Source organism: Ischnura elegans, chromosome 10, assembly GCF_921293095.1.
Source record: "Ischnura elegans chromosome 10, ioIscEleg1.1, whole genome shotgun sequence".
In the NCBI taxonomy this organism is placed as follows: Eukaryota; Metazoa; Arthropoda; class Insecta; order Odonata; family Coenagrionidae; genus Ischnura; species Ischnura elegans.
The window spans coordinates 103,443,425-103,468,348 of record NC_060255.1 but is presented as its reverse complement, the minus strand read 5'-3'; the positions used below and the strand labels follow the sequence as shown (position 1 = coordinate 103,468,348).

At 39.2% G+C, this 24,924-nt stretch overlaps 1 protein-coding gene across 1 annotated transcript in view; it reads right to left on the bottom strand.

The window, feature by feature from the left end:
- Positions 1–4,072: 4,072 nt before the first annotated feature.
- Positions 4,073–24,924, bottom strand: part of LOC124167026 (trichohyalin-like) — a 32,873-nt gene continuing 12,021 nt past the window's right edge. The window contains exons 8-9 of the mRNA XM_046544794.1: positions 12,308–12,557; positions 4,073–4,392 (exon numbers count right to left, since the gene is read on the bottom strand). Of these exons, the coding sequence (XP_046400750.1) occupies positions 4,201–4,392; positions 12,308–12,557 (442 nt within the window). The 3' untranslated portion in view covers positions 4,073–4,200. The remainder of the gene's footprint in view (positions 4,393–12,307; positions 12,558–24,924) is intronic.

The following is a 24,924-nucleotide window of genomic DNA, read 5'->3' as shown; positions in this document are numbered from 1 at the left end:
AGATTAAGAGAGATGTTTTGCCGAACGGTTAGATATGGGAATTCGTTTTTCCCCCGAACCATAAAGGACTTTAATTAACGCTAGTAACAACCTCGTTAGAGTACTTCATTTTTTTTAGCTGTAAACGGCTGGTGTCCTAACACGCCCTGCCACACGCCTTTAAGGCGGCTTGCGGGGTATTATATAGATAGATGTAGATGAACACTACTCATTTTTGCCAAGCTAGAGCATCGTTTATAAAATTCCATTTTCGGGGCAAAATTGCAGATAAAATAATATTTATTTCGATAGAATTTCATTTTTTAGTAAATAATCCATCAATGGTAGTAAATCATTCCACAAAATGTAATAATAAGGTAAATTATTTTAAATTAACATCAATCATAATGACGAATAACGTACCTGAGGAGGTATTTTCAACTAGAAATTCAGCCAAGGCTGAGAAATAGCAGAACCTGAACACCAAGCATTTCACTGAGTAGCTCTCTGCTAGTTTCGCTAAGAAACTACCCTGAACTCACCACGAGAAAGTGGCTACCATCGAGTTCCACCCATGTCCCCCCAACCACCCTTTCAAAGGACACGATTCTGTAAGCACATCAATTACTCCGACAAAATTATATTGTGATTTTTTTTCGAATTTCGGCTGAATTTCTGTGTCTCTTATGCAAAATAATGCCCTTCCATGCCTGCGTTATGTACTGCACACGGATTTTGATGCCAACGTTATCATTTGTACCATCCTTTCATCTGCTTGTGCGTGGCAGGGAAAAGAAGGTACTTCAAATACAGCTCTTTCCGTAACAAGGTCTTCCAAGTCTTTGTTTGTAATCCCAGCTATCAATGGCGGTTGATTTACCTCAATTGCTTCCCAGTAAACCAAGTCGATAGAATTTTGAGCATCGAAGCTTAGCTTTGGAATTTCAAATTTCCTCGAAAGTGTAAACACTACTGACGGCGACGACGACAAAATTGGCCCTATTATCACTTCGCGTGCGGCTGGTTGAGTTAATATTTTTCAAACATGCAACTCCACACGGACAGTTTGGAAATAGGACTATTCTATGGTTTGGACATGGCCATCACACCTTAGACAATTTAGTTCCAAGGCTCACCGAAAGACATTTCCTATGGAGAATTCCTACTTCTGGGGAGGAAACCCCCAAAGGAAGAGTGCCAATCATGGGAAAAGAAGAAAAAACAGCGTGTACTGGTGTGAACAATGTGCAGTGAGCTTGTGCATGAATTGCTTCCAATCGTGTCATACAAAGCAGAATTAATGAGGTAAAGTCATTTAAATATTTCCATATTGACGTTTGAAACGATAGAACTAAGTACCTATACGAAATGATTCGGTAATAATAGAACAAAGTCAAAGAAATGGGCGAAGTTATGAATTATCAAGTAGGCAAAACGGGTAATACTATCGAAAATATCCAATTAGTTATGGAGTTTTTAACACCAAATCACTAAAATACATCATGTAAATATAAATAAATGCATGGGATGTTAGAGATCTCGCAGCTTAATCTAAAATAAATTGAAATCTTTGAAAACTGATAATTGATTCATTAGTTTAGAGAACGAGATACATAGAACAACAAATATTCATTAAAATTGCTTGAAAAATTATAACACCGTTGCGCATTATATTACACATGTTAACAAAAATTTTCAACGCGACTGATCATATGTCATGAAAGTTATAAACTATTGAATGATAGCATGCCTAATACGCGAAGTCATCTAAATCTCATCCGCCTGCTAGGATGGGATTTAATAAAATACCCGCTGCGATTGAGGGGTTAACATTATTTTTACGTCTATTTTCTTCAGTCTTCTGTGGATTTTTCTGTAGTAAATTTGTGTCTATATCCCCTATGTAGAAATTGTTAGTTTTATGCTACGAGATTAATAATTGAGTTTCAATAAAATCAATGATTTTACAAGCATTAACGTAATAAGTGTCCGAATCAATGTATGTTTAAAATTTATATCAATGGCTTTCCTATTTCGAGGTACCGATTCAGCGATTAAGTACGCAAAGCCAACGTCTTTTTATGGTGCTAAATTTATTTTGGAGGCAACGAGACCAGAGTCTCGCCCGAGACTCGAGACCGAGACGAGGCTGGGGCTCACGAGACGAGACTGGAGACGATACCCAAGTGCGGAAAACGAGACTTGCGGCAACACTACTGTGGACAGTCCCACATAAATTTTCGAAGAGGCCAACTGATTTTGGCGTGACTTGTTGGAACGAATTCATGGTGAAGCAAAAACCCAGTACATACTGTTCCATAAATTTTTCTTTGCTGTCAACTAGTTTCGATGGCTATAGCCTCATTATCTGTTTGTCTTGCCAATTAGGCTTTAGCCGTCGAACGTAGTCGACAGCAAATAAAAGTTTGTGGAACAGTGCTGGGTTTCTGCTTCATTTCAATTTCGAAGACGTGTTTATTGCATTAACAACATTTACTAAATAATTTATTGTGGAATATACCCTATCATTAAACAAGTTACAACAATATAAACATTCCAAAATAGTCTTATTGGGTCGCTTTTATTTCATATTATTTATTTTGAAACAAAAAATATTAGTCCTATCCAAAAAGAGAAATGCCCGTGGACACACAAGAAAAAGGGTAATTATTCATAGGAGATCTACATCTACTCCTACATAATACCCCGCAAGCCGCGTGTGGCAGGGGATGTGAGGACACCAGCTGTTTACAGCTAAAAAAATGAAGTGCTCAAACGAAGTTGGGACTATCGTTTATTAAAGTCCTTTATGGCTCGGGGAAAAAACGAGTTCCCATATCTATCCGTTCGGTAAAACATCTCTCTTAATTTATCGCTTCTATCGGACCTGGAAATATAGTGTGGCTCTAATATTATGTTCTCCTTGTCGCTCTTAAAGATATCCATTCTCAATTGCTCAAGCAGCCTAGCGCGCAGCCTCTGAGTCTCAAGCGGCTCCCGGCTTAATTCGCTTAAAATGTGAGTAACGCTGTCTGTACGCCGGTAGCGGTTTTGGACGAACCGCGCAGCTTTCCTTTGTATTTTATTCAGTACGCGGATTAAGTCTTTCTTCGACGAATCCCATACGCTCGCTGCATATTCAAGGTGCGGTCGGACTAGTGCGAAAAAGCACATTTCTTTTACTTTCTCATCCGAAAATCTTCCCACAATACGCTTGACGAACCCTAATTTCTTCAGGGCTATGCCGCACATAATCCTTACATGTGTTCCTCACGAGAGGTTCGAGGTTGTCGTAACTCCCAGGTACTTCACTTCGTCTGTTGCCTTTATACTAGTACCATCCTCTGCATAAACATGGTTATAGCTGGACGAATTCCGCAAGCGGAGTACCGACGTGCATTTGCTCAAATTAAGTTCGTGTCCCCACTCTTGGCTCCACAAATGAACGTTGTTTATATCCGATGATAGAATTTCATAGTCAATTCAATGATGATTGAATTCATTAGTAGAATTTCACACAATTGAATATTTGCAGTTGAAGATTCAACATCAGCTAACGATAAAACATAACCTCACCACTTTTGAAGTCAGTTAGATATAATTTTTATTGATATCAGCATTTTGCATGGACATGGTCACACTATTCATTCCTGATTGAGGGAAACTAGAACGTAACATCATGCCACTTTTTGTCAAGCATGGAACATATGTGCACATTCATTCGTATGGACAGCTTAATTTGATTGTGCCACACTTCATTTAAAATTTCAATGGCTTTCTCACTGGTCATCAGCTCACAAGTCAACCTGGAATATGTTTCTGAGCTAGGTACTCATGACCTTAGGCCTTATCGCACATTTCATAGAATCATTGGGAGGAAGTCAGTTGACCTAATGATAACGTCATAGTTCGGAAGTGCATCAGGTGTAAGAGAGGTAATTTATCTCATTCTTTTGATGAAGTCTACGGGATTGCATATGAAATTATCTTCAATAGCTTTTATTTGATCTATCACATCATAATTTTTAGTGCTATCACGATTGAATTTAACCTTGGATTATGAATTTTCGTGGAAATAAACAGAAATAGACAATTTAATGACATAAGAAACAGAGATCATCATCGTTTCTTCCTTAATTTTTATTTTTGATGTTAAGTGGATGTAGAAGGTCCAAAAATATCTTGGAACGAGGAATTCCAAAATTGGAATATTGGTTGTTATTAGTCATAATTACAAAAGTCTCCGGAGTCAACGGGTGGACATTGATTCATATCATCATTGGATTGATCCAGCATATTCGAGAAAGATTTCTTCAGATAGTTCACGTGAGATTGAAGGTAACGTATTCTTGATTGCGCCTGCTCAAAGTTTTCTGACAAGTTTCCAATTTCACACTGCATTCTCTTCCTTGTCTGCAAAATATGCAATTAAAAGTTAGTGTACATTCAAATGACCCTCTGAGTCACATTAACCCCATTTGACCTCAGTAGTATTCATCACATTTACAATTAAATATGCTCTTCTATTCAACTAACCAATGTAAATATATAATTGTAAACAAAATATTGTCGACACTCAGGAAAAAATTAAAATTGTAGTTTCTCTTTCTTGAATTTGTGTCAATAACTTTTGGCTTCGGACTGTTAGATGTGGTAACTATCAGTGGTGTCATGGTGCCGGAAAGCCGTTCCGGCAATGGTTAACAAAACACATAATAATCAAATAACACTTTTATCAATTTTGAAATGAAATAAAAAATAATCATCATAATCACTAATATCATTTACCCAACAAATTTAATGCAGAAATTTAAAGATATGGGTAAGAAAATATGCTAATAAGTTGATGATAAATTTAATAAAGCTCTGGAAATATTCAGAAATGATTCTTTAAGGTTATTTCGCCTGGTATAAAGGAGATGCAAGAGGAGTGGAATAGAGTACAAGTGTGCTAGTCACTGCCTTGGGCCACTTACATTACGTGTAGCAGTTGCTTTCCTTTTTTTCGGTTGACTTATGGGGCTCCAGAATGGTTATTATTTTAGCCTAATTCAACCACCAAGAGAAGAAGAAACTGTGACAGTTTCTGCGACTGGAAAATGTCTGAGAAATTTTTTCAGGTCAATCATATTTAAAGGCCGTTATACACGGTACACGAAATTGCGCAATCTGACGTGCGTGCGAAGGCGCCATCAAAAATGCGTCGTGTAAAGCGGTGAAATGCTAGAACACATGCGAGAATGCGTGGATGCGAGACAGCAAAATAGCCCGTTCTAATTTCGTTCATGCATTCGCGCAATTCCACGCCATTTTAGAAATTAATGCAGCTCTAACCTGCGCAATTCCGTGCCCCGTGTAAAACGGCCTTAACAGTATGCAGAATTTCTTTCTAGTCGAGGGATAATTATAGGAAATAAATGATTTTGTATCTTTTTCAAATTCCATATCTTTCATATTTCAGTCCTCATATCAAGAAAGGCCACAAATATCATGTAGCGCCTTTTGGAGCAATTTTTAGGGGTAGCTGATGTTAGTGAACACAACATCAGATTACAACAGCAAAATTTTGCTATTGACAAGGATATTTTTTAAGTACTACAAAAAGAAAGTTTTAGCCCTGAGTCGATTTTTTTTACTTCTTTAGAATGAAATAATGAACTATTTAGATGGATTTAGTCCACTTTATCAGTGCTGTGATGTGTGATGGAAGCAGGTTGCAATGCTGGCAGAAGAATTCTGTGGAAGATGGTGTAGTATATGGGTGAATTTCATTTGTCTTCACGAAGTGCAACTTTTATTTCTCAAAATGGGATACGCTTATGTAAATAAGTATCCAAATCTTTGAATTTCTGCTCAACGACAAGAATATTCATGCGAATTTTACCAAGAGTCGATTGAATCTTCCTGGTAGCACTTCTTTGTCGGCATTCTTTTGGATGTGCTGCACCAGGACCTTTAACTAGCAACATAATGTCTCATTGAGCTCAGTCATCCCTAAACCAACCTTATATTTCCCATCTTGAATTTGACTTCAAAGATAACTTGACAGCTGATGAGACAAGGTATTCACCAAGGGTAGCCACTACGATGCGTTCTGAGAATGTTTTCCATGGATGGCTGACACTCCTTTACACTCTACTCTCACAATCAGTGAGCAGCCACTTGTTAGCCAAATATTTACCCAGTCCATTACTTTCCATTTTTAAAAGAGAAAGTAAATACATTTTGTGCAGTTCACCCATTGATATTTTCATTTATCTCTTTCAAGGTCAGCTTCCATGGAGGAACCACGAAATAACTGAGAAAGAGTTTCCCATTACTCGATCGCTGCGCGTGAATATTCTTTCTCAGCAGAACAATATCAATAGACATAGAAATATAGGATACATCATACTGTGGAATCCATGCAACAATATGATTGTCCATAAGAATCAGCCTTGATCGAAGGATATTATTTATCAGCTGCTATTATATGTAAAAAAAGATAATCAAAGTTTTGACAAATGAATCATCGTCCATGACTTTAAATAAATCGCTCATTATGGAAAAAATACTACCCCATGTTCACAGTGAAATACATGATAGCAGAAAAATGTGCAAATCCGGCAGGAATTCCTATGCGGTTGGCTTAGACAGCATGACAGCAGTAAAATAGATCAACTCTGGAGGCACTGACAAATTTCCATATTAATTACAATTTCGTTGAAGGAGTAAGCTTTTCACATTACCGAGTTATACTGATTGTTACTCAAGGTTTCAATCGTGTATCATCACCCACACCCTCCAAGAAACAAGGCAAGTCAGTTTCGATCAGAACATTTCGTCGTGTAAGCAACTTTCCCCCGGGTCCTTACGTCCTACAGAAGTGGGGTTAGTCAATAGAATAAAACGACGCATACAAGTGTTATCATCGTGTCGAATAACATTCGACTTACATGCATACTAGAAATACGATTCTGTTTTCCAGATGACCTTGGAAGCTAAAATGTGTTCATCTGGCCGTAATTTCGCCGGGGTACTGAAAATATTAGGTAGGCAAAATTCTAGAGAACCTGCTGTTTAATATGCTAAATATTTTGTAATTTAGCGTGCAATTATTCAAATATAGTGTGTCCCTAAAAGAATGACCCGATTTTAAATAAGATTATTTATTAAGAAGAAGGGCTTAACATCAACAAATTGTATACTAAATTACTCACAAAAGACAAAAGTTTATAAAAACCCTTCATAAATGTTCAATATGTCCTCCATTGAATGCACGGACGACATCTAGCCGATAGCTGAATTCATCCCAAAATAAGCATAAGGTGTCTTCTGTCACTGAAGCTACAGCAGCTGATATTCTTGTTTTTAGTTCATCAATGTCACGAGGTAAGGGAGGAACGTAAACACGCTGTTTAACATATCCTCAAAGGAAAAAATCGCATGGTGTTATGTCAGGGGACCTAGGAGGCCAAGAGTGTAAAGCCTGGTCTCGCGGTACGCCCTATCCAACTTTGAGGCAAGTTGTCATTGAGGAAACTGCGCACGTTGTTGTGCCAGTGCGGTGGTGCTCCATCTTGCTGATAGATGGAATTGTCCCAGTCAATAAGTTGTGGGAAGAACCAGTTCCGTAGCATTGCAAGATATGAATGCCCTGATATGGTTTGTTCCCCAATAAAGGAGGATCCATAAACCTTAATTTGCGAAACAGCACAAAAAACGTTCACTTTGGGAGCAGTTCGTGTTCAATTGTTTTGAGCCCCTATTTCTGCTCTTTCAATAGCCTGCTGTTTCAATAGTAATCATTCATTAAATTTCTTCTTGTTTCGAGCAATCATTCTGTTTATTTGCCCTTTTCTCCCGTTGGAATGCAAGGTATGTACTGGGCAGTCTAATAATAATAATAAAAAAACAAATTTTAAGTTGCTTTAGGTGTTTCGTTAGTACCCATGGTGAAAGAAATAGCTCGATAATGCTCGATACAAAATCTATGCGCACCGATATCGGCATCAATGAGTGTGAGGGTGAGAGTGCTGTATTTTCTATGGGCGATGCTGTCTGTGCACGTGAAAGAAAGGTAATTTTCTTCTCTCTCTCGCAAAGGTATTTTTAGCAGGATGACGGTAAGAAAGTGTAGGGTATTTTCGTTATAATTTCCATATTCTGCTGGTTACAGCATGTATTGAAGTTACGCAGACAGTGAACTGAATGCATGAAAATTTTTAAATAACGTTACATCGATCTCGTGTAGCATACCAGTTGTGTTTTAAGTATAATTTGTTTTCGGAACCATATTTACTTAACGTAGTCAACCGTGAATACCTATGCACTCTTGTAATGAGTGATATCAAAGCAATTTGTTACAATCGTAAAATGAAGGAATAAATATAAATTCGTAATGTATTCATATGACGTACTATAGTGTAATGTGAGTGTAAAAGTAGCAATTAGTAAAGTTGATCACTGCTCTCACACCGTAAATTTCATACTTCGAGTGTTTGATCAATCATTTATTATACATTGCCATAAAATTTGAGCGCTTCCATGTCCGTACAGCGTCGGAAATAATGGTTTAAAGTCGCCAGTTTGTGTCGAAAAAGTGTAAACAAAGGTTCGCCATGTTACAATTGTTTCGGTAGGCTAGAACACCACCTGATAGCTTTTCCCGAAATAGTCTGTCAAGGTATCATGGTAAATAATCTTGTGTGCTACAAATTTCAAGGATATTCACTCATTTATCGATTTTATTCCTTGTTTATTTCGTATACCTGAGGTTAATTGGCGGATTTTCAACTTTTTCAGATTTAAAACGGTTTCTTGTGGAGGGCACCGGTGTGAATGTATTTTCACTTAAATGTGCTATCACATGAATCTGCGTCTATTCCATCCCATCAAATACAGATCTGACTATTATCTAACGCATCCTATCATAAAACTTAGTAAAACTCATCATTGACCACCGTATTATGGTAAAGCAAAATTGAGAAATACCATTGATTCCCTAATGTAGCGTCTGATTACTGCCTCACTCGCGGTTACCGCCACTCTAGCGGCCAAAGTAGGAACTTGAATTTCTTGGCGGTGATGAACGGCCATTGATAACAATGCCGAGATAGGAGATTACCGTCTTCTCCTAGGGTTCTTGGTCCGGATACAGTTGCGGAGGCGTTATTTGGGCCTTATTCCCGAGAGTGGAATGATACCATGTTATACGAGTTGCAAACAATCAGAGAACTGAACACCTGGGAAATTGTTAAAAGACCCGATCATGATAACAGGATAAGGTGTGAGAGGGTGTTCAGTGTTAAAAGATCAGAAGGGGTGATTGTAAAGTTAAAAGCGAAGTTAATGTCACAGGGGTTTAGACAAAGATTTGGGGTAGATTATTATGAAACAAGTAGTCCTGTAGTACAGAAGAAGACGATTACAATTTTGCTAGCCCTGGCTGTAGAGAATGAGTGGGAGGTCAACCAGCTAGACGTTGTGGGAGCATACCTAAATAGTCATTTAGAAACAACTATCTACATGGAACAACCTTCAGGTTTTCCCAGTAAAAACCCATTATCATATGTATGCAAGTTGAACAAGAGCATACATGGGTTAAAGCAATCGGGGAGGAACTGGAACAACCACTTGCGTGACATCCTTCTAGATTTATGATTTAAAAATCGTATCCAGGAGCCTTGTGTATACGTTATGGAAGGAGCAGTTTTAGCAGTGTATGTAGATGACTTTTTGTTGATATGTAATAAGGAATGCATCACAGATGCCAAACTGAAACTGACTAGGCATATGAAGGTAAAAGACTTAGACTCTTAGAGTATGTTGCAATTTTTTTTATCTGTGAATGATCAATAATATCCATAGGTCAAGTACAGATCAAATGGTTGTAAGCCAAAAACAGTACATAGATGAGATGCTGTCTAAATTCCTTCCGCCTAATTGTAGATGAGTTAGTGCACCTCTATAAATAGGATGTTTTCACTTTGATAATAATAATAATAATAAGAAGATGTCTTTGTTCGGGCGACGTTGAGACTAAGAAGTCCCCTCTTCCACCTAACCCCAAGAGATGATTGAAATATAAGTAAGAAGGTATGTGTTGACATTTACAGGAAGGCAGCATTACTGTATCTATCATCCACGACAAGACGGAACATTTAATTACTGTGGGTAATGTTAGCCAATTCTGTGATGACCCAAGAGAGAGGGATTGGAGTAACATTAAACACATCCACCATTACCTGAATGACACAAGGCATTACGCTCTTCATTTGCGTAAATTAAGTGATCCTTTAGTTGTGTATAGTGACTCAGATTATGCCAATGAGAATTATAGATCCCTCTCAAGATATGCATTTATTTTAGCTGGATGTACTGTGAGCTGGCGCAGCAGGAAACAAAGATATGTGGCGCTATCATCCACGTGTGCAGAGTATTTTGCTATCAATGAATGTGCAGCGGAAGTAGTATGGATGCGAGAGTTCTTATGGATGAGAGAAATATAAGCCATGATAAATGTATGCCTAAGCTTTGTGTTATCCTTGCAGACAATATAAATGAAAATTCTATTATATCAACCAGGCCTATCTCATACAGAAGCAATAATGTCAGTATTTTATTTCATTGTGTTAAACAGCTGGTTCTTGGGGAGTAATATATAATTTAAGTATGTGAGATCAAGTATGAATGTAGCAGATATATTCACAAAACCACCTAATAGACCTAAGGCTAGAGAAATGTGTAAAGGGCTTGGTGTACTTTAACTACCAGAGTTTGGTGAATTCAAGTATAGGATTAATGTATATTTTATGAGGCTCTATGAACATATGTACTTTGTTGATAAGTTGTGACATGACGAATAGTCTACACGCAGGAGAAGTGTTAAATATTTTGTAATTGAGCTCCCAAGTATTCAAATATACATCGTGCTGCCTCCAATTGTGTACAGGAGGTACTAGATATGTATGGCTTTTGAACTAGTGCTGCCACCTAGTTGCACTCCTCTAGTATTGAACCAAATAAAGATTGTGCAGTAGATTTTCATTCGCTATTGGGGAAAGACGTTCGTGAGCTTTCTTTCGTAACGCGACTCACCTAATTGATCATATATCGCGCTGGTAACTCGCTAGTTTAAAAAAAATAGATAATAAAACTATCTCCTCCTGCATATTTATTTTGCTCATCATTAACATGGAAATGATGATGCTTTTTAGTAGCCATAGACACCTCACTTACACAAAATTAAACTGAAAAAATTCATTGAGACCGCTCATAAATGCAGAAAAATGGAATTATTATTACTGACAACCACCCACAATAACATTCCGAGTGGGAATGTTTTTAAGTTTATTGATACTTATAATCTGCTAAAACATCATCCACAAGTTTCTTATCATAATTATCGTACCTCCCATATTTTAAGCTGCTTTCTGACCTTCTTTGGCTAGAGCAGATTTAATTTATTTTAAAAAATTATTGTTAATGTAAATCCTTATAATGAGTAAAAGTTATATTTCTGATTGTTGGCAAACAGCTCCTATAATCATCGACTCTAAAACCTCAAATATTTTCCTCTCACTAAAGCCTTAAATGAGGACTTTACTGTAGTATATTGTCTTAAATTTCAATGTTGACTGAATACATATGTACTATATTATATTCACCAAAGGTTGCTGTACTTTATTTTATAATGTAACAAAGAAAGTTACATCTCTCATTTTAAAATATTATTGGGACATGTACTACATTAATGTAATGCCATTTTGACATACCATGATTATCAGTTTTTATTGACTTTATGATCGTGCTTTTCCTATGCATGAAAAGTTATTTTATTTTAAATGAAATTTGACCAAATTATCTTTTTGTGTAATAACATCCTATTAGCGGTAAATCCAACAAAATTATACAATATCAGACCAAAATTTGCTTAGATATCTTATTCATTCATTAGGTATGGTCACCCTATGCATCAAAAACCTCCGTGCAACAAAAATTTTTGTGTCCCCAGGAAGATTTTTATAAAGAACATTGACTGTACACTGTTATTTATGTCTTTTTGACTCTTTTACAGTATTTTTCTCATGCAGCTCATATTTTCTCACGCAGCAATGGTGGGAGCAATGTGTAGGCTGATTTTAAAATTAAAAAACAATGATTTCCAATGAAATAAGGAGGAGTTGGACCAAACAATCACTAAATCACAATTCGTATATACCCCCTGCACCAAACAAAAATATAGCTTTCAAATTACGGGGTCACTATTTGTGGCATCCCCTTGTTGCATGGGAACGACTGGAGCTCTGACGAGAGGGCATCGCCAGAGTTGATATTGCCTACTTACCTCATCTCTTTCCGCTTGAGCAGATCGTGCACTGGCTCTGGTTTGAGCGAGCTGCCGCTCCAAGTCTTCTATCTGGCATTGATAAGACCTGCGAATTGTTTCACACCTCTCCTTTGCTTTAGACACTTGCCTCGCTGAGTCTTCCCTCACACATTCCAGCTGATTGCTCAGCTGGAGGATCTCTACGGATTTCTCCTCAGCGCAACGTTTACATTGCGCAGCAGATTCCTCAAGTCGCTTCAATTCTTGCCTGAAAAAATTCACATTGGCATATTATCAAAGCCCATGCACTTATATTATCTGCTGTCATTCTCTACTACAGGTATTTGTGAATAAATGACAATCTTTTCATGGAGACGCACATAATTACTAGGCAGAATCTAAAAATTGAATGTTGAATTGAAACTATTTTTTATCTCACATGTGTGCATGCAAATAAATTCCTGCAGAAAGTTAGTCATTTGTTTCCACTCTACCATTCACACATTATAATATTTACTGCAACAACGTGTGAACATAAACACTTAACACAGCATTAATTTACGGTATTCATAACGATCATCAAACCAAGGTTTTTATGTGTTACCATCATTTTCAAGGCGACATGATGACTGTTAATGGTTGAATCACCTTTCAGCGAAAAAATTTGAATGAGTGCTTTGTTAAGAATTCTTTCCAAAATAAAGCATTGAGTGAAAATTGTCAGCAATTCTTTACATTTTTTTCATTGTTTACCCATGGAACTGTTATAATTGTAGCAACAAATAATGCTAGTCTTAATTAGTGAGTTTGCAGTAAACAAGTCTAGTCATTGAGTTGAGATCTGATACTTTCCCGACGAATATATTCGAAAAAGGCTATTCGTGTTTCCAGCCGGATGTTCTCTTTCCATTCTGCCTGAATGGAGAGATACCACTCGGCTGGAAGCCCAAATAGCCCTTTTCGAAGTCTAGTCATTGAAGTAAAAAGTCAGCTGTAGCCTGTAAATTCTTTAAAACTAAACATATTGATTTGGAATTCTGTACTTAGTTTGCCATTGTGTCAGCAAGCGTTGATGACATAGCATCATTTGACGGTCCCAACCTGGGGCTTTTATTTGGTTAATTTGAAAAAAAAGATATATTTCAAAAATCCAAACAAAGTGAGAAAGGGTGGACACCACCCCCAGGGAGGAAACGTCAAATTGGTGCTGTTACTTATATTTTTCGACACATTCTCTAGCTACGTACAAATTTTCATGTCAATTGGTTCAGTTTCAAAGGATCTGGAGATGAAAAGCTCTGATGACTGGACTACATTTTAGGAAGTGCACACTGTTGGGCGGACTTCAAAAATCCATTTTTTCACTTAAACGTTCTCATTCAAAAATTAATGTGGCTCCAATAAGGCCCACAAAATTTGAGACCTCCACGTCAATTTCAGTTCCTTGCGCAATGACCTTGTATGGGGATGGGGCCTGAAAATCAAAAATATCCATAAATTTATATTCATTTTCGATAGATTTTGCTGAGTTACAATTATGCCCATTTTATCATATCTGTGACTGTTTAGTCATAAACATAAACGCAGCACGGAATTGTGGCTAAGGGGGTTGGGAAGTAGGCAGCTTGCTGTGAAGAGGGGGAATTCCATGTTAAATGCGTCTTTCACCGAGATCTAATGCCCAATATATGAACAAAATATCAGTCATGCAAAATAAGCTGAAGGATTAATTGAAATCAATACAGCATGTGTCATTAGTTATTCCTCTGTGGCTGCTTAATCGAGAGACTGTTTCTTCACCATGACCTCAGTGGAAATTTCTGAAGAAAATACCCCCATTTCTGGAGTAAATACCCCCCCCCCCCCCCCCAACCAGCTCATCCCATGGATGTGTGTATGTGCGTGATGAAAATGGCTGAAGACCTCTAACAAATTACTCTTCTTTGATTGTGTAAGCTCTCTTAACATAATTATCATCAAAATGCAATTCCTCAACAGTAAGTTTCCTTTCGTCTCTTTTTCACTACTTCTTTTAAAATCTACTCGTATTACCTTCTTGCCCTGCATCGGTGAGCAATTTAATGAGCTCTCCAAGGGTATGATTTAAGTGTTGGCAAAGTCTGGAAAACCACAAAAATGTGTTTTCTTCCTACACCAACATTGAAAGACACCACCAAATTAAACCTATTTTTCATATTTTTAACATTACCTTAAGGAAATGCCTGCCATTGCACAAATATTTGCCGTAAAAGGTAATAAAGTCACATTTTTGCCGGAGTCCGCAAATTAATAAATACCCCAAGTCTTCACTACTTATGAGGATAATATAATTAGTAGACCTCAGATTCCTCACAGTCCAGGAAATAAAGGACTTTGGCTTGCGATTTTTTCAAACTAGATGGTTTTACTTAAAATGTTGACAGTAGGCAGGGAATAGACCAAAAATAAAAATCTATATCATGCCGACGGGCGCTTTTACCCTGGGGTGGTAGCCATCCCATCCCGGGGGTGGAAATTTTTTATTAAATTTTCACCATAGAATTCGATAGAAAAGGTTCAAGCAGAAAATTTTCTCAGCATTTTTTTCGTAACATTAATGTTTCCGCGTTATTCGCGATTGAAAGTCACAGTTTTTCATCGAAAAAATCAACGTTTTTTTGTTGTTGATTTTTTCGATGAAAAAAATTTTTTGTTGGCATTTATCGATAAAACTTTAAATTATAAAATTGTAGGTCATAAAACAACAAAGAAAATGCTTTTTTATATTTCCTTAGCAACCAGCAGGAATCGGGATGTAAATTGTTATTGTTGAAATGTTAATGACTAGCTTCGGTTCGTTAAACGCCATGTTATAGATATTCAATGTCAAATAGCGGGAAAACTATGCATTTTTCGGGAAAATTAAAAAAAAATTAGTTTTAATTTGTTTTACATTCTTTCTCTAGAAACACAAAAAATTCTATAGCATGAAATTTGACTGAATTTTAATAAAAATAAAGTCAGTCCCTACTTCCTTCTACGAAAATATCAATGAAAACGTCAATCCAATTACCAAACTCACTAAATTTTATCGTATTCGTGCTGCATTTCTCTTTATTTAGATACTATCAATAAACTTTTAAAGTTTCATCAATTTTAAATCATTAATTTTTTAAAAATGGAACTAATAGTGAAAAACGATTTTCTACAATTTCGTAATAAATGATCTTTTTTATAAATAACTACAAAGATAATAGAGATATGAAAACTTTTTGGATTAACAAGTTGTAGCTACTTTAATATCATACATTTTTATTTGTTTAAATTTCCTGTATAATAAATATTTTGTGAAATATGGCCGTATGACGTCTCTGATTACAAGCAAGCATCGCCTCATTTAAGCCTTTTTACACTCGCTCCCTTTCAAAAGTTATTTCAAATTAAGAGAATGAATTTTACAGTCTCTTAGATCTTACAAAAAAACTACAAAATAATTTTTTAAATAAACTATGTATCATCAGAAACCAAGGAACAATGTTCAAAAAACCAATCACCTTTTTTGGAAAATTTCGAAAAACAGAACTCAGAGCATCATAGTCCACATTACCGGTATATACTTTGTGTGCTACACGTTCGGCACGGACGTAAACACTCAAATTTACACCAAAATGTGTGCGCGCCGCACGCGTGTAGCGTGAGCGCATGTGTGGTGGAAAGACTGGACGCCATGTTATATCGTGTTATATGTAATGTATTCATAAATATTCATTTCGTTGTTTACCATTGGACCCCATAAAAATAAACAACCCGCCTGGACCTGAAAAAGAATCTCAAAATAATTTTTTTATAATCACAAAAAGGGTGCGCCATTCATTTTGGCTGAAGAAAAGTGGTAAACTTTTGCTATGCTATTTCTTCTCTGTGCTCTGGTGAGGATTTTCCTGTATTAGAAGAAGTCGAGAATGACGACGACGATGACTATATAAACGAAGATGATAAAAAATGTATTTTTATCTGTGCTTGTATAAGTTTTACCTTTAATCTCCTTTGTCTATGTATATAAATATTTCGTGTATTTTTGTGAAAATTATCTTTTCTTGTCATTTTAGTTATTTCCTACTTATTCATATTAAAGTAGTTTAAAACATAGCAATGTTACATGGGGTGATTTTTAAGGGTTGAAAAGCTACAAAATGAAATTAGTACGTATCTGAAGCAACAACATTCTTAAATTAAAACACTGTGACGAATAATAAATATTTTAGGGTAAATAATATTTCATATTAACCCCCATTGACGGTTTCGATATTCTGAAATTGTGTTCCAAATCATAAAACAATCATTATTCAACTAATTCAAACTAAATTTTACCCATATAAAACTTTCAAATGTAATTTTTTAACTTTTGGAATTTAGGGGTACTTTTCAACCCTAAAAAATAAAAAGCGCCCATAGGCATGATATAGATTATGAAGTAGATGGTAGAATTAGTCTAACACCACATTTTAATTGCAAATCGATTCAGTTAGAAAAAATTGCAAGGTTTTACACTTTTATGAGCTTCATTTCCTGAACAATCACTAGTTGAATCTCCTTTGTGTTCCAGTAAAAAAATCATCGATGTTCCATCATAAAACAAGAGAGTGGTGCATTGAGTTTTTCTTCCAAATTTCTGGGGCACTCCGCTGTCCCTCATCAATAGTCTCGCCCTTGAATCCCAGTAAAACACCAGTATATTTGAGGAAAATAACACTCAATCTTACCTTACAATCATGCATGCCACGCATTTTTTTAACAGATGGGCAAACGGTTATAAACAGGACTTACATCTTCTCGCAAAGGTGACTATTTCATAATATCCCGAAAAATTAATTCAACAACATATTTTAGGAGTCGTAGAATTAAGATGTGCCTTTTAAGTTTGTAAGCTTCGCTTCAGGATAAAGTTCGCCCTGATAAACCTGATCGGTTCTCTACTTGCATTTTCTGTCTCAAATTACTATTAACATATAAAGCTTTATTTCTCTTTCTTCCGTAAGGTTGGTAGCATTACATTTTATGGTTCTTTGAACAAAAAAACAAGGGATGTAATTGCCTAATGATGCACCTCTCATAAATCTCTAGAAATTTCCACTGAGTTCACGACGTAGAAATTGTCTCTGATTCAACAGCCACCGAGGATAAGGATGAGCTTTTGCTGTGTTGATTTAAAATTATCCTTCTGCTTAAATTTCTCTCCTGATATTGTTCATAATTCACTGATTTTGTTCATAATTCACGTGTTGGACAGATTCTTGGCAAAACGACGCATTGAACGTAGACGTTGCCTCCTGCTTAGCAATAGAGCACGAGGGGCAAGCAGCCCACTGTCTCCCCCTCTGAGTTGCATCCAAGTTGTTGAGGGTCTCCCATTCATGCAAACTACATATTAAATTTGCAGCTAAACATTCGCAGTTACAATATAATGATAATTTTTTATTTATCTATTTCACCAATAAAAACCATACAAAGGCTTTTGCATTGACTGGCCTCAATAAACAAATAAAAGATGAAAGATAATACAATAAATAAAAAAACAACGAACAAAATTTCAAGGCAAGAAGGGGGATAATGGTTTAAAGAGTGGTGAATTGTTCAAGTGGCTTTTTAGGGAGGATTTGAAAGTAGTGGAGGAGGAAAAGAGGTCCAGGGAAGGAGTGTACTTTGAAGTTAGGGAGTCAAAAAATGAGGGAATTCAGAGGGGAGTGTTGAGAGATGAAAAGATGGAAATGGGGAATATGAGACAGGGAGTTATTACGCAAGGGGGAACTTGAAATCGAAAAAGGGGTAGAATTTCATTGGTCCGGAGAGACATGCTGAAGATTCGGAAATCTCGAGGAAGATAGAGTTAGGGGTAAAGTATCTGAGGGCGGGGATTTGATGGTGGGCTACAGTGAGAAAGAAGTTGGCAGGGTGGTTGAGCAATTTTAGAGTAGTAGGGCAGGCCATATGCTAAATTGGTGATCCTCCAGCATGGGGAGCAGACAGCCAAAAAACACTGTTTTTAGAGCGATAAGAACCCTAGGGTCAGTAAGTCAATAGAGCATACCAACCATGGCTATTTCTCTCTCCACAGTCATCGTAATGTGCTCCTGAAATTTCAATTTTTTGTCAAATATTTCTCCTGGGTTGCAATGGGAAGTTGTAGGATGAATAGATTAATTTAGAGCGGTGCGTGAATATTTCTGAGGATTGATTTTTAAAGAAAACGTCATCGGCAACAATTTTGAGGGGTTGACTCACAGCAGCTGAGTAGAGCACCATTCGGAGACAAAATTGATCGGTGATTGAAGGGAATATGAGTTGGAGGGGCGATCCACCTCCTTGAATTTTTTCCAAGCATCTGCATAGAGTGGATTATTACAGTCAAGAGGGATTAAGGGATAAACTTAGGAGGGATGTATAGGAGGGATAAGTTTAGCCATCAGTAATATCAAAACAAATAATAATGCTAACAGGAAGGGACCAAGGAAGTTTCCCTGTGGTACACCACATTTTACAGGTAAGTAAGAGAATGAGGTACGGTCAATTAATGCACGTAGGTTATGTGAACCAAGGAAGCTGAGGATTAAGGATAGAAATTTCGAATGGATATTGTACCAGTGTAGCAGTTTATGCATGAGTAAAGAGTGGTTGACAGTGTTGACGTCTTTGGAGAAATCTACATATCAGACATCAAGTTGTGAGTGAACTCGAAAGAGATAATGATATGGTGGTATAGTACAGCAAAGTTAGAGAGTTACGACCCACCAGGAAGGAAACCATGGTGATGGGGGGATATGTAGGGGGAGAGAGAAGTAAAGAAGAAATGATGGTATGATACGCTCAAAAATAACGGACAGTACAGGTAGAATGGAAATCGGACGATACTTTTCGATTTTACGTTTGGGGCCATAAAACTGGATTGACATTTACATTCTTCCAGTGTGCAGGATTAGTGCCAATAGAGAAGAGCCTATTGAAAAGGATGGATATGGGGATGCAAAGGGCATTGGCAGTGGTGATGATAAAGACATTGAGGCCTTTGAGGAGGACAGTGCTGCTAGACAGGACAGAACTTGTTTTGGATTGATGGAATTGGATGGAAGGGACTGGTGGCATACAGCAGCTCATGGAGATGGAGGATTGAACTGGCAGTGCTGAAGGTGGCAGAAAAACACTCATTGAATTCCGTCCAAAATTTCTCGAATACTGTTCTTTTAGGGCAGCAAATGAGGAGGCATGAGTGGTAGAGTTTACTAGGGTAGCCATTAAGTGTCGGGAATGAAGAAAACTTTAAGTGTACAATAACGAAATGTTTTATCGTTTTTCAAAGTACTCTCCGCAATAGTCAATGCACTTTTTTATTCGATGTAACCAGTCGTTACAGCATTTATTCCATTCCGAAGAAGGGGTAGTCAAAATGGCTTTGTGGGTATCGACCGCTTCTTCAGGCATCTAGAAATGCTTTCCTCTTAGCATATTCTTGATTCTGGGGAATGTCAAAAAACATTAGGGCTCAAGTCCGGGCTGAATGGAGGATGATCAAGAACTTCGACGTTTTGCTGTTCCAAGAACGACTTTGTGACTCGAGCGGTTTGTGAGCTTTCATTGTCATGGTGGAGAGTAATGGGTCGATTTGGTTTATCTTTCTGAAGTTCGGCGATCACTTCTGGCAAGCAAATGGGCATATACCATTGAGCATTAATTGTTCGTTGATTTTCAAGAGCTATCGTCGCTATGCCCTCATTTGACTACAAACTATGTGAACATTTCCTTAGCAAGGCTGCGAGAGCAAACAGCTTTTGTTAGTTTGAATTCACTTTAGAAGACCCATACTGAAGATTGGTGCTTTGAGCTCTAGATCTAGGCTTATAGCTCTAGATCTATGATTCATCATCACTTAGGATGTTGTGAACCTGCTTCGAGTTGAATTGTTGCGGAGTATTTCGACTTTAACTCAAGCTGCTTTCTGTTCTTCTGTGAGGAGGTGCGGTATCCAGCGGGAGACCAATTTTTTAGCACCTAAATCTTTTGCACTGAGGTCCCCGAGATGTCAAATGATACCTGAATTTCATGGTATGTAACATGACGATCTTCCATAACCATATTGCATAGAGCATTCAAGTTTTCTTGAAGTTCTGCATCGCATTCATGCTGGATGAGACTTCGTCAAAAGTTATAGAAAATTATCGTGCGATACTGTTCATGACTTAATTCTATTTCGTACAGCGACTTGCCTTGCCACCGTTTTAAAACTATCAACCCGATCTCAATGAAACTTTTCATGGGCATTAACCAACTCAAAAAGTTGTTTATAAGCGCCATAAATAGTAAAAAAAACTGAGTTTCGCCGAGTCACGCAAGAGAGGAGTCTACGCGCTTGCGCAAGCGAGTGTGTGCAAAGAACCTCGAGAAGTCAGAGTGAGTGAAAGCGGTTGCGGATAGAGAGGAGGCCGCCCTTAAAAATAAATTCAGACACCTCGAAGCAGGCGCTGGGGTTCTTCAGGGCAAAAGTTATTCCGGGCGGTAAAACCCGCGGCCCTGCGCCTAATCGCGGCGGTCAACTACGTGCGCGAAGCGTAGAGTTCGGGAGCTTCGGTTTTGGATGTGTGGCGAGAGGGGACATCTGGGAGCCGAATTCCTTCCTCCCAGGGAAACGGGGAGAGGCGGAGGTGGTGGTGACCTCCTCGGTCGGAATTGAAGAAGGGGCCAGAAACGAGTGCAGCGACGTTGGGGCGACTCAGCTTCTTCATTCGCGAAATGCAGACGCAGCGAAAGAGAACGCCGGCGGGGAAAGTGCCCGGATAGAAATGTATACTATACGGTCGGTATCAGTGTCTCTAATGCATGGTATTGTAGCGGGTATATCTACTGAATTACTAATCGACACTGAAGAAGCCGTGTCTTTGATATCGGACGATATCTGGCGCCGTATCGGATAGCCAAGGGACATTCGGAGTGACGAGCTGGCACTTGTAACGGTAAAAGGAGAGCCGTTTCGTATTCTTGGGAGAAGAGAAGTTGTGTTCCCATTGGAAGAGAGTGTTTTGTTAATGAAATTCTCGTCCCCTTCGTTTAACGAAAGGATGTGTCTTGGGTGCGGAATTCCCGAAAAAGTATCAATTTTATGTGTTTTTCTCGCGAAATTTCCTCCTCCTACGCTAGAAAAGTGTTTCGGACCAGGTGAGAAAATTGAAGAATTAGTGAGTGCAGTGACTCTGAATGGAAATTTTTTTCTCCCTCCTAATAGTGGAATGCTCGATGAATATCGATACGGCGCTCCGGCGGAAGTTAACTCTAATCGAACCGGGCCAAAGTGTGTGACAGAGGTACGGTGTGTTTGGCGCTCGAATGTTATTTCCAGTGAAAGACGACAAAGAGCCGATGACATTCCTCAATCCTTCGGCCAAACCGTTTACATTTTATAAGATTGCTAAAGTGGTCGTACTCTCCGAGAGCATGGAGCCAATCACGCCCCAGTTTCCTGCAAAGAGAGCGCAAACTTACCTCCCGCCTCCTCTCTTTTCAACCTCTCTTTTTTTTGAATTTTCCGATGCATGCTTTCGAGGACCGTTTGACATTGGCCTCACGAGCGTCCTTAAACATCTGATAGAGACGAGGGGTGCATCCCCCATTCGTCAACCTCCAAGGAGAACGCCCATTGACAGGAGTAAGGAAGTGAGGCGCACTTATACGGAGATGATGAGGGACGGTATTATCGAGGAACCATCATCTCCGTGGAGCTCGCCGATAGTGCTGGTGGTAAAGAAAGATGTGTCTGCGTGGTTTTTCGTCGATTATAGGTGTCTGAATGCTTAGTGACGCGTACCACCTCCCACGTATGGACGACATTCTATACGCAATATCCGGCGCCTCAACATTTTCAGTAATACACATGGCGCCCGGATACTAGCAGTTCGAAGTCGCGGAAAGCGACAGAGAGAAGACGGCCTTTACCGCCGGTAATGGCCTACAACAATTTAATATGCTACCTTTTTTGATTTTTCGACGAATCTAGTACTTTCTAAAGACTAATGGACCTAGTGCTTGAGAGTGGCCAGTGGAAGTTCTGTTTGGTGTTCTTAGATGACGTAATAATTTTCTGAATGGATTTGAGAGAGCAAACAGAAAGGTTAAAAGATATGTTGGTACGCCTGAAGAAGGTAGGAATTAAATTTAAACCTTATAAGTGCCAAATAATGAAACCTACAGTGAAAGTTTTAGACCATGAAGTGTCTAAGAATGGTGTCACGACGGAACCTGAAAAAAATTGCCGCGATCACGACTTGGCGGTCCCCAACCTCTCTAGAGGAGCTGAGAGAGTTTCTCGGAACGGTCTCTTATTATAGGCGATTCATAAGGAGCTTCTCAGAGTTAGCCAACCACCTCCATAACCTCACTGAGAAACATTCCTTATTTAAATAGATCGCGGAATGTGAAGTCTTGTTCCAGATACTAAAGCAAAAATTAGTAAATGCTCCGATTGAATTTTCCCGATTGGACTATGAGTTCATGCTGGACTGTTACGCCAGCAGTGTGGGTATTGGAGCTGTGCTGAGCCAGATACAGGATGATAGGGACAGAGAGGTGGCATGCTAAAGCAGAACGCTCTCCCGCGCCTATGGATGCCTTTGCGTGACGCGAAGATACCTTTTGGCGTTGGTAGATTCGACGCATCACTATAAATAATATTTGCTGGAAAAACATTTTGTGGTGCGCACCGGCCATGATTTGCTGCAGTGGTAACGATCATTTCGGGAGCCGAAGGGACACGTCGTTCGATGGCTTGAGCAGCTGTCGGAATATGATTTCTCAGTGGTGCATCGGCCGGGAAACAAACGCGGAAACGCCGTCGAATGATCCCGGTCAGCGTGTAAACAATGTGGTTGGAGCAATGGAGGAAATCGCGGCAGTTTTAGAGGCTCCAATTGGAAGCGTGAGGGAGAGACAAAGGAGGTACCCTGTTTTGAAAAGGGTCATGGATGCAATTGAGACAGGAGTCCAAACACTACGAGGAGAGACTGGGGGATAGCCCGAAGGCAAAGAGTTTGTAGGCCCAATGGGAGCGATTGCTGTGCAAGGACGGCATTCTTTTTCGCCGATGGGAGGGGGAAGGAACGAGCTGGACCGCCCGCACCTGATTGTGCCTGCTAAAGACAAGGACGAAATTCTTCGTTCTCTGCATGAATCTCGCCTGTGGTGGTCACTTAGGGTATGAAAATACCCTTGGGAAAGTACGGGAGAGGTACTTCTGCCCCGTATATACAAAGTATGTCGAGGTGTGGTGCCGAAATTGCAAAGGTCGCAAATCTCCACCCCTGAGCGCCTTTGGGACATTGTCCAAATGGAAGCCCGATGGAAAGAATTTCCATGGACATTCTAGGCCCGCTTCCTCGGACGAAGTCGAAGTCGAAGTGAAAAAAATATATGCTCGTGGCCGCTGACGAGTTCACTAAATCGACTGAGGCGTTTGCAATGCTAAATCAAGAGGTGGAAGAGGTAACGGGTTTTGTGTGTAGGTGTGGTACGTCTCGAGAAATTCATCGGATCAAGGGCGGTGATTTGAGTCCAAATTCTTCAAGGAGATGTGTCAATTAATGAAGGTAGCAGAAACAAGGACTTCCCCCTGTAACCCCCAATTTGATGGCCTAATCGAGCGATTCAACAGGACGTTAATACAAATTCTAAGCCAGTGGGCGGAAAAGTAAAATAACCGGAATCCAAATGATCACTTGAATTCCGTCATGCTGGCCTACTGCTTGGCCAAACACAGCAGCACTGGATTCACCCCTTTCTCATGTTTGGGAGGGAAGTGCGACTGCCCGAAGAGTAGGGGCCCCTACCGTAAAACGGCAAACGGTCGGAGAGTATTGTGGCACTTAACAAACAGCCTCGAAAGAGCATACGTTGTCACAAGGGAGAATTTGGAGACACCGCATACACGACAGAAGAAAGTGTATGACTGCAGGTGTCGCGGCTCACCCTTCCAAGAAGTGGAGAAGGTATGGCTCCACGAGCACGCCACGACTACAGGGAAGTGCTGCAAATTCCATCGCCCTTCCAAATCGTACGGTTGCCCGACGTCACATACCGAGTGAAAAAGGTGGAGAATCCTCGCCGTCGCTGGGTCGCACATTTCAACCTCATGAAAAGGCGGGAAGATATACCAGTAGAAGCAAGGAAGGCGTGTTACGGATGGAGTGGAAGAAATAAAAGCTGTGTCAAGAGAAACCGAGGCGGGGATGGAAAAACCTGTGGGTGTAGGTCTTTCTCCATTCCATCTACGCAGGAGGCTCAGCCGACGCGACGCCAACAGCAGGAGAGCTTAAGCGATTCCAGAACGAGCAATACTCCCGACGAGGGAACCAAAAAGGTTTCAGGCTCCGAGGAACGAGTTAATCCGGGTTGGGTCTCGCATACAATCCCTTTTCCAGATTTCAGAAGATTGGAGGTGGCAACCGTCCAAGAACAGCGAAGTTTACCATTATGAAAGACGTCGCGAGGCATGACCCTTTAGAAGGGGCTGAATAATGTAGTGGGCTACCAGCCACTTTTCCTGGAGTGCATTCTCATAAAGCACCTTAGTCGGAGGACTTAGGATGCCCTCTGGGAATGGAAGGGGAGAAGGGTTCCGG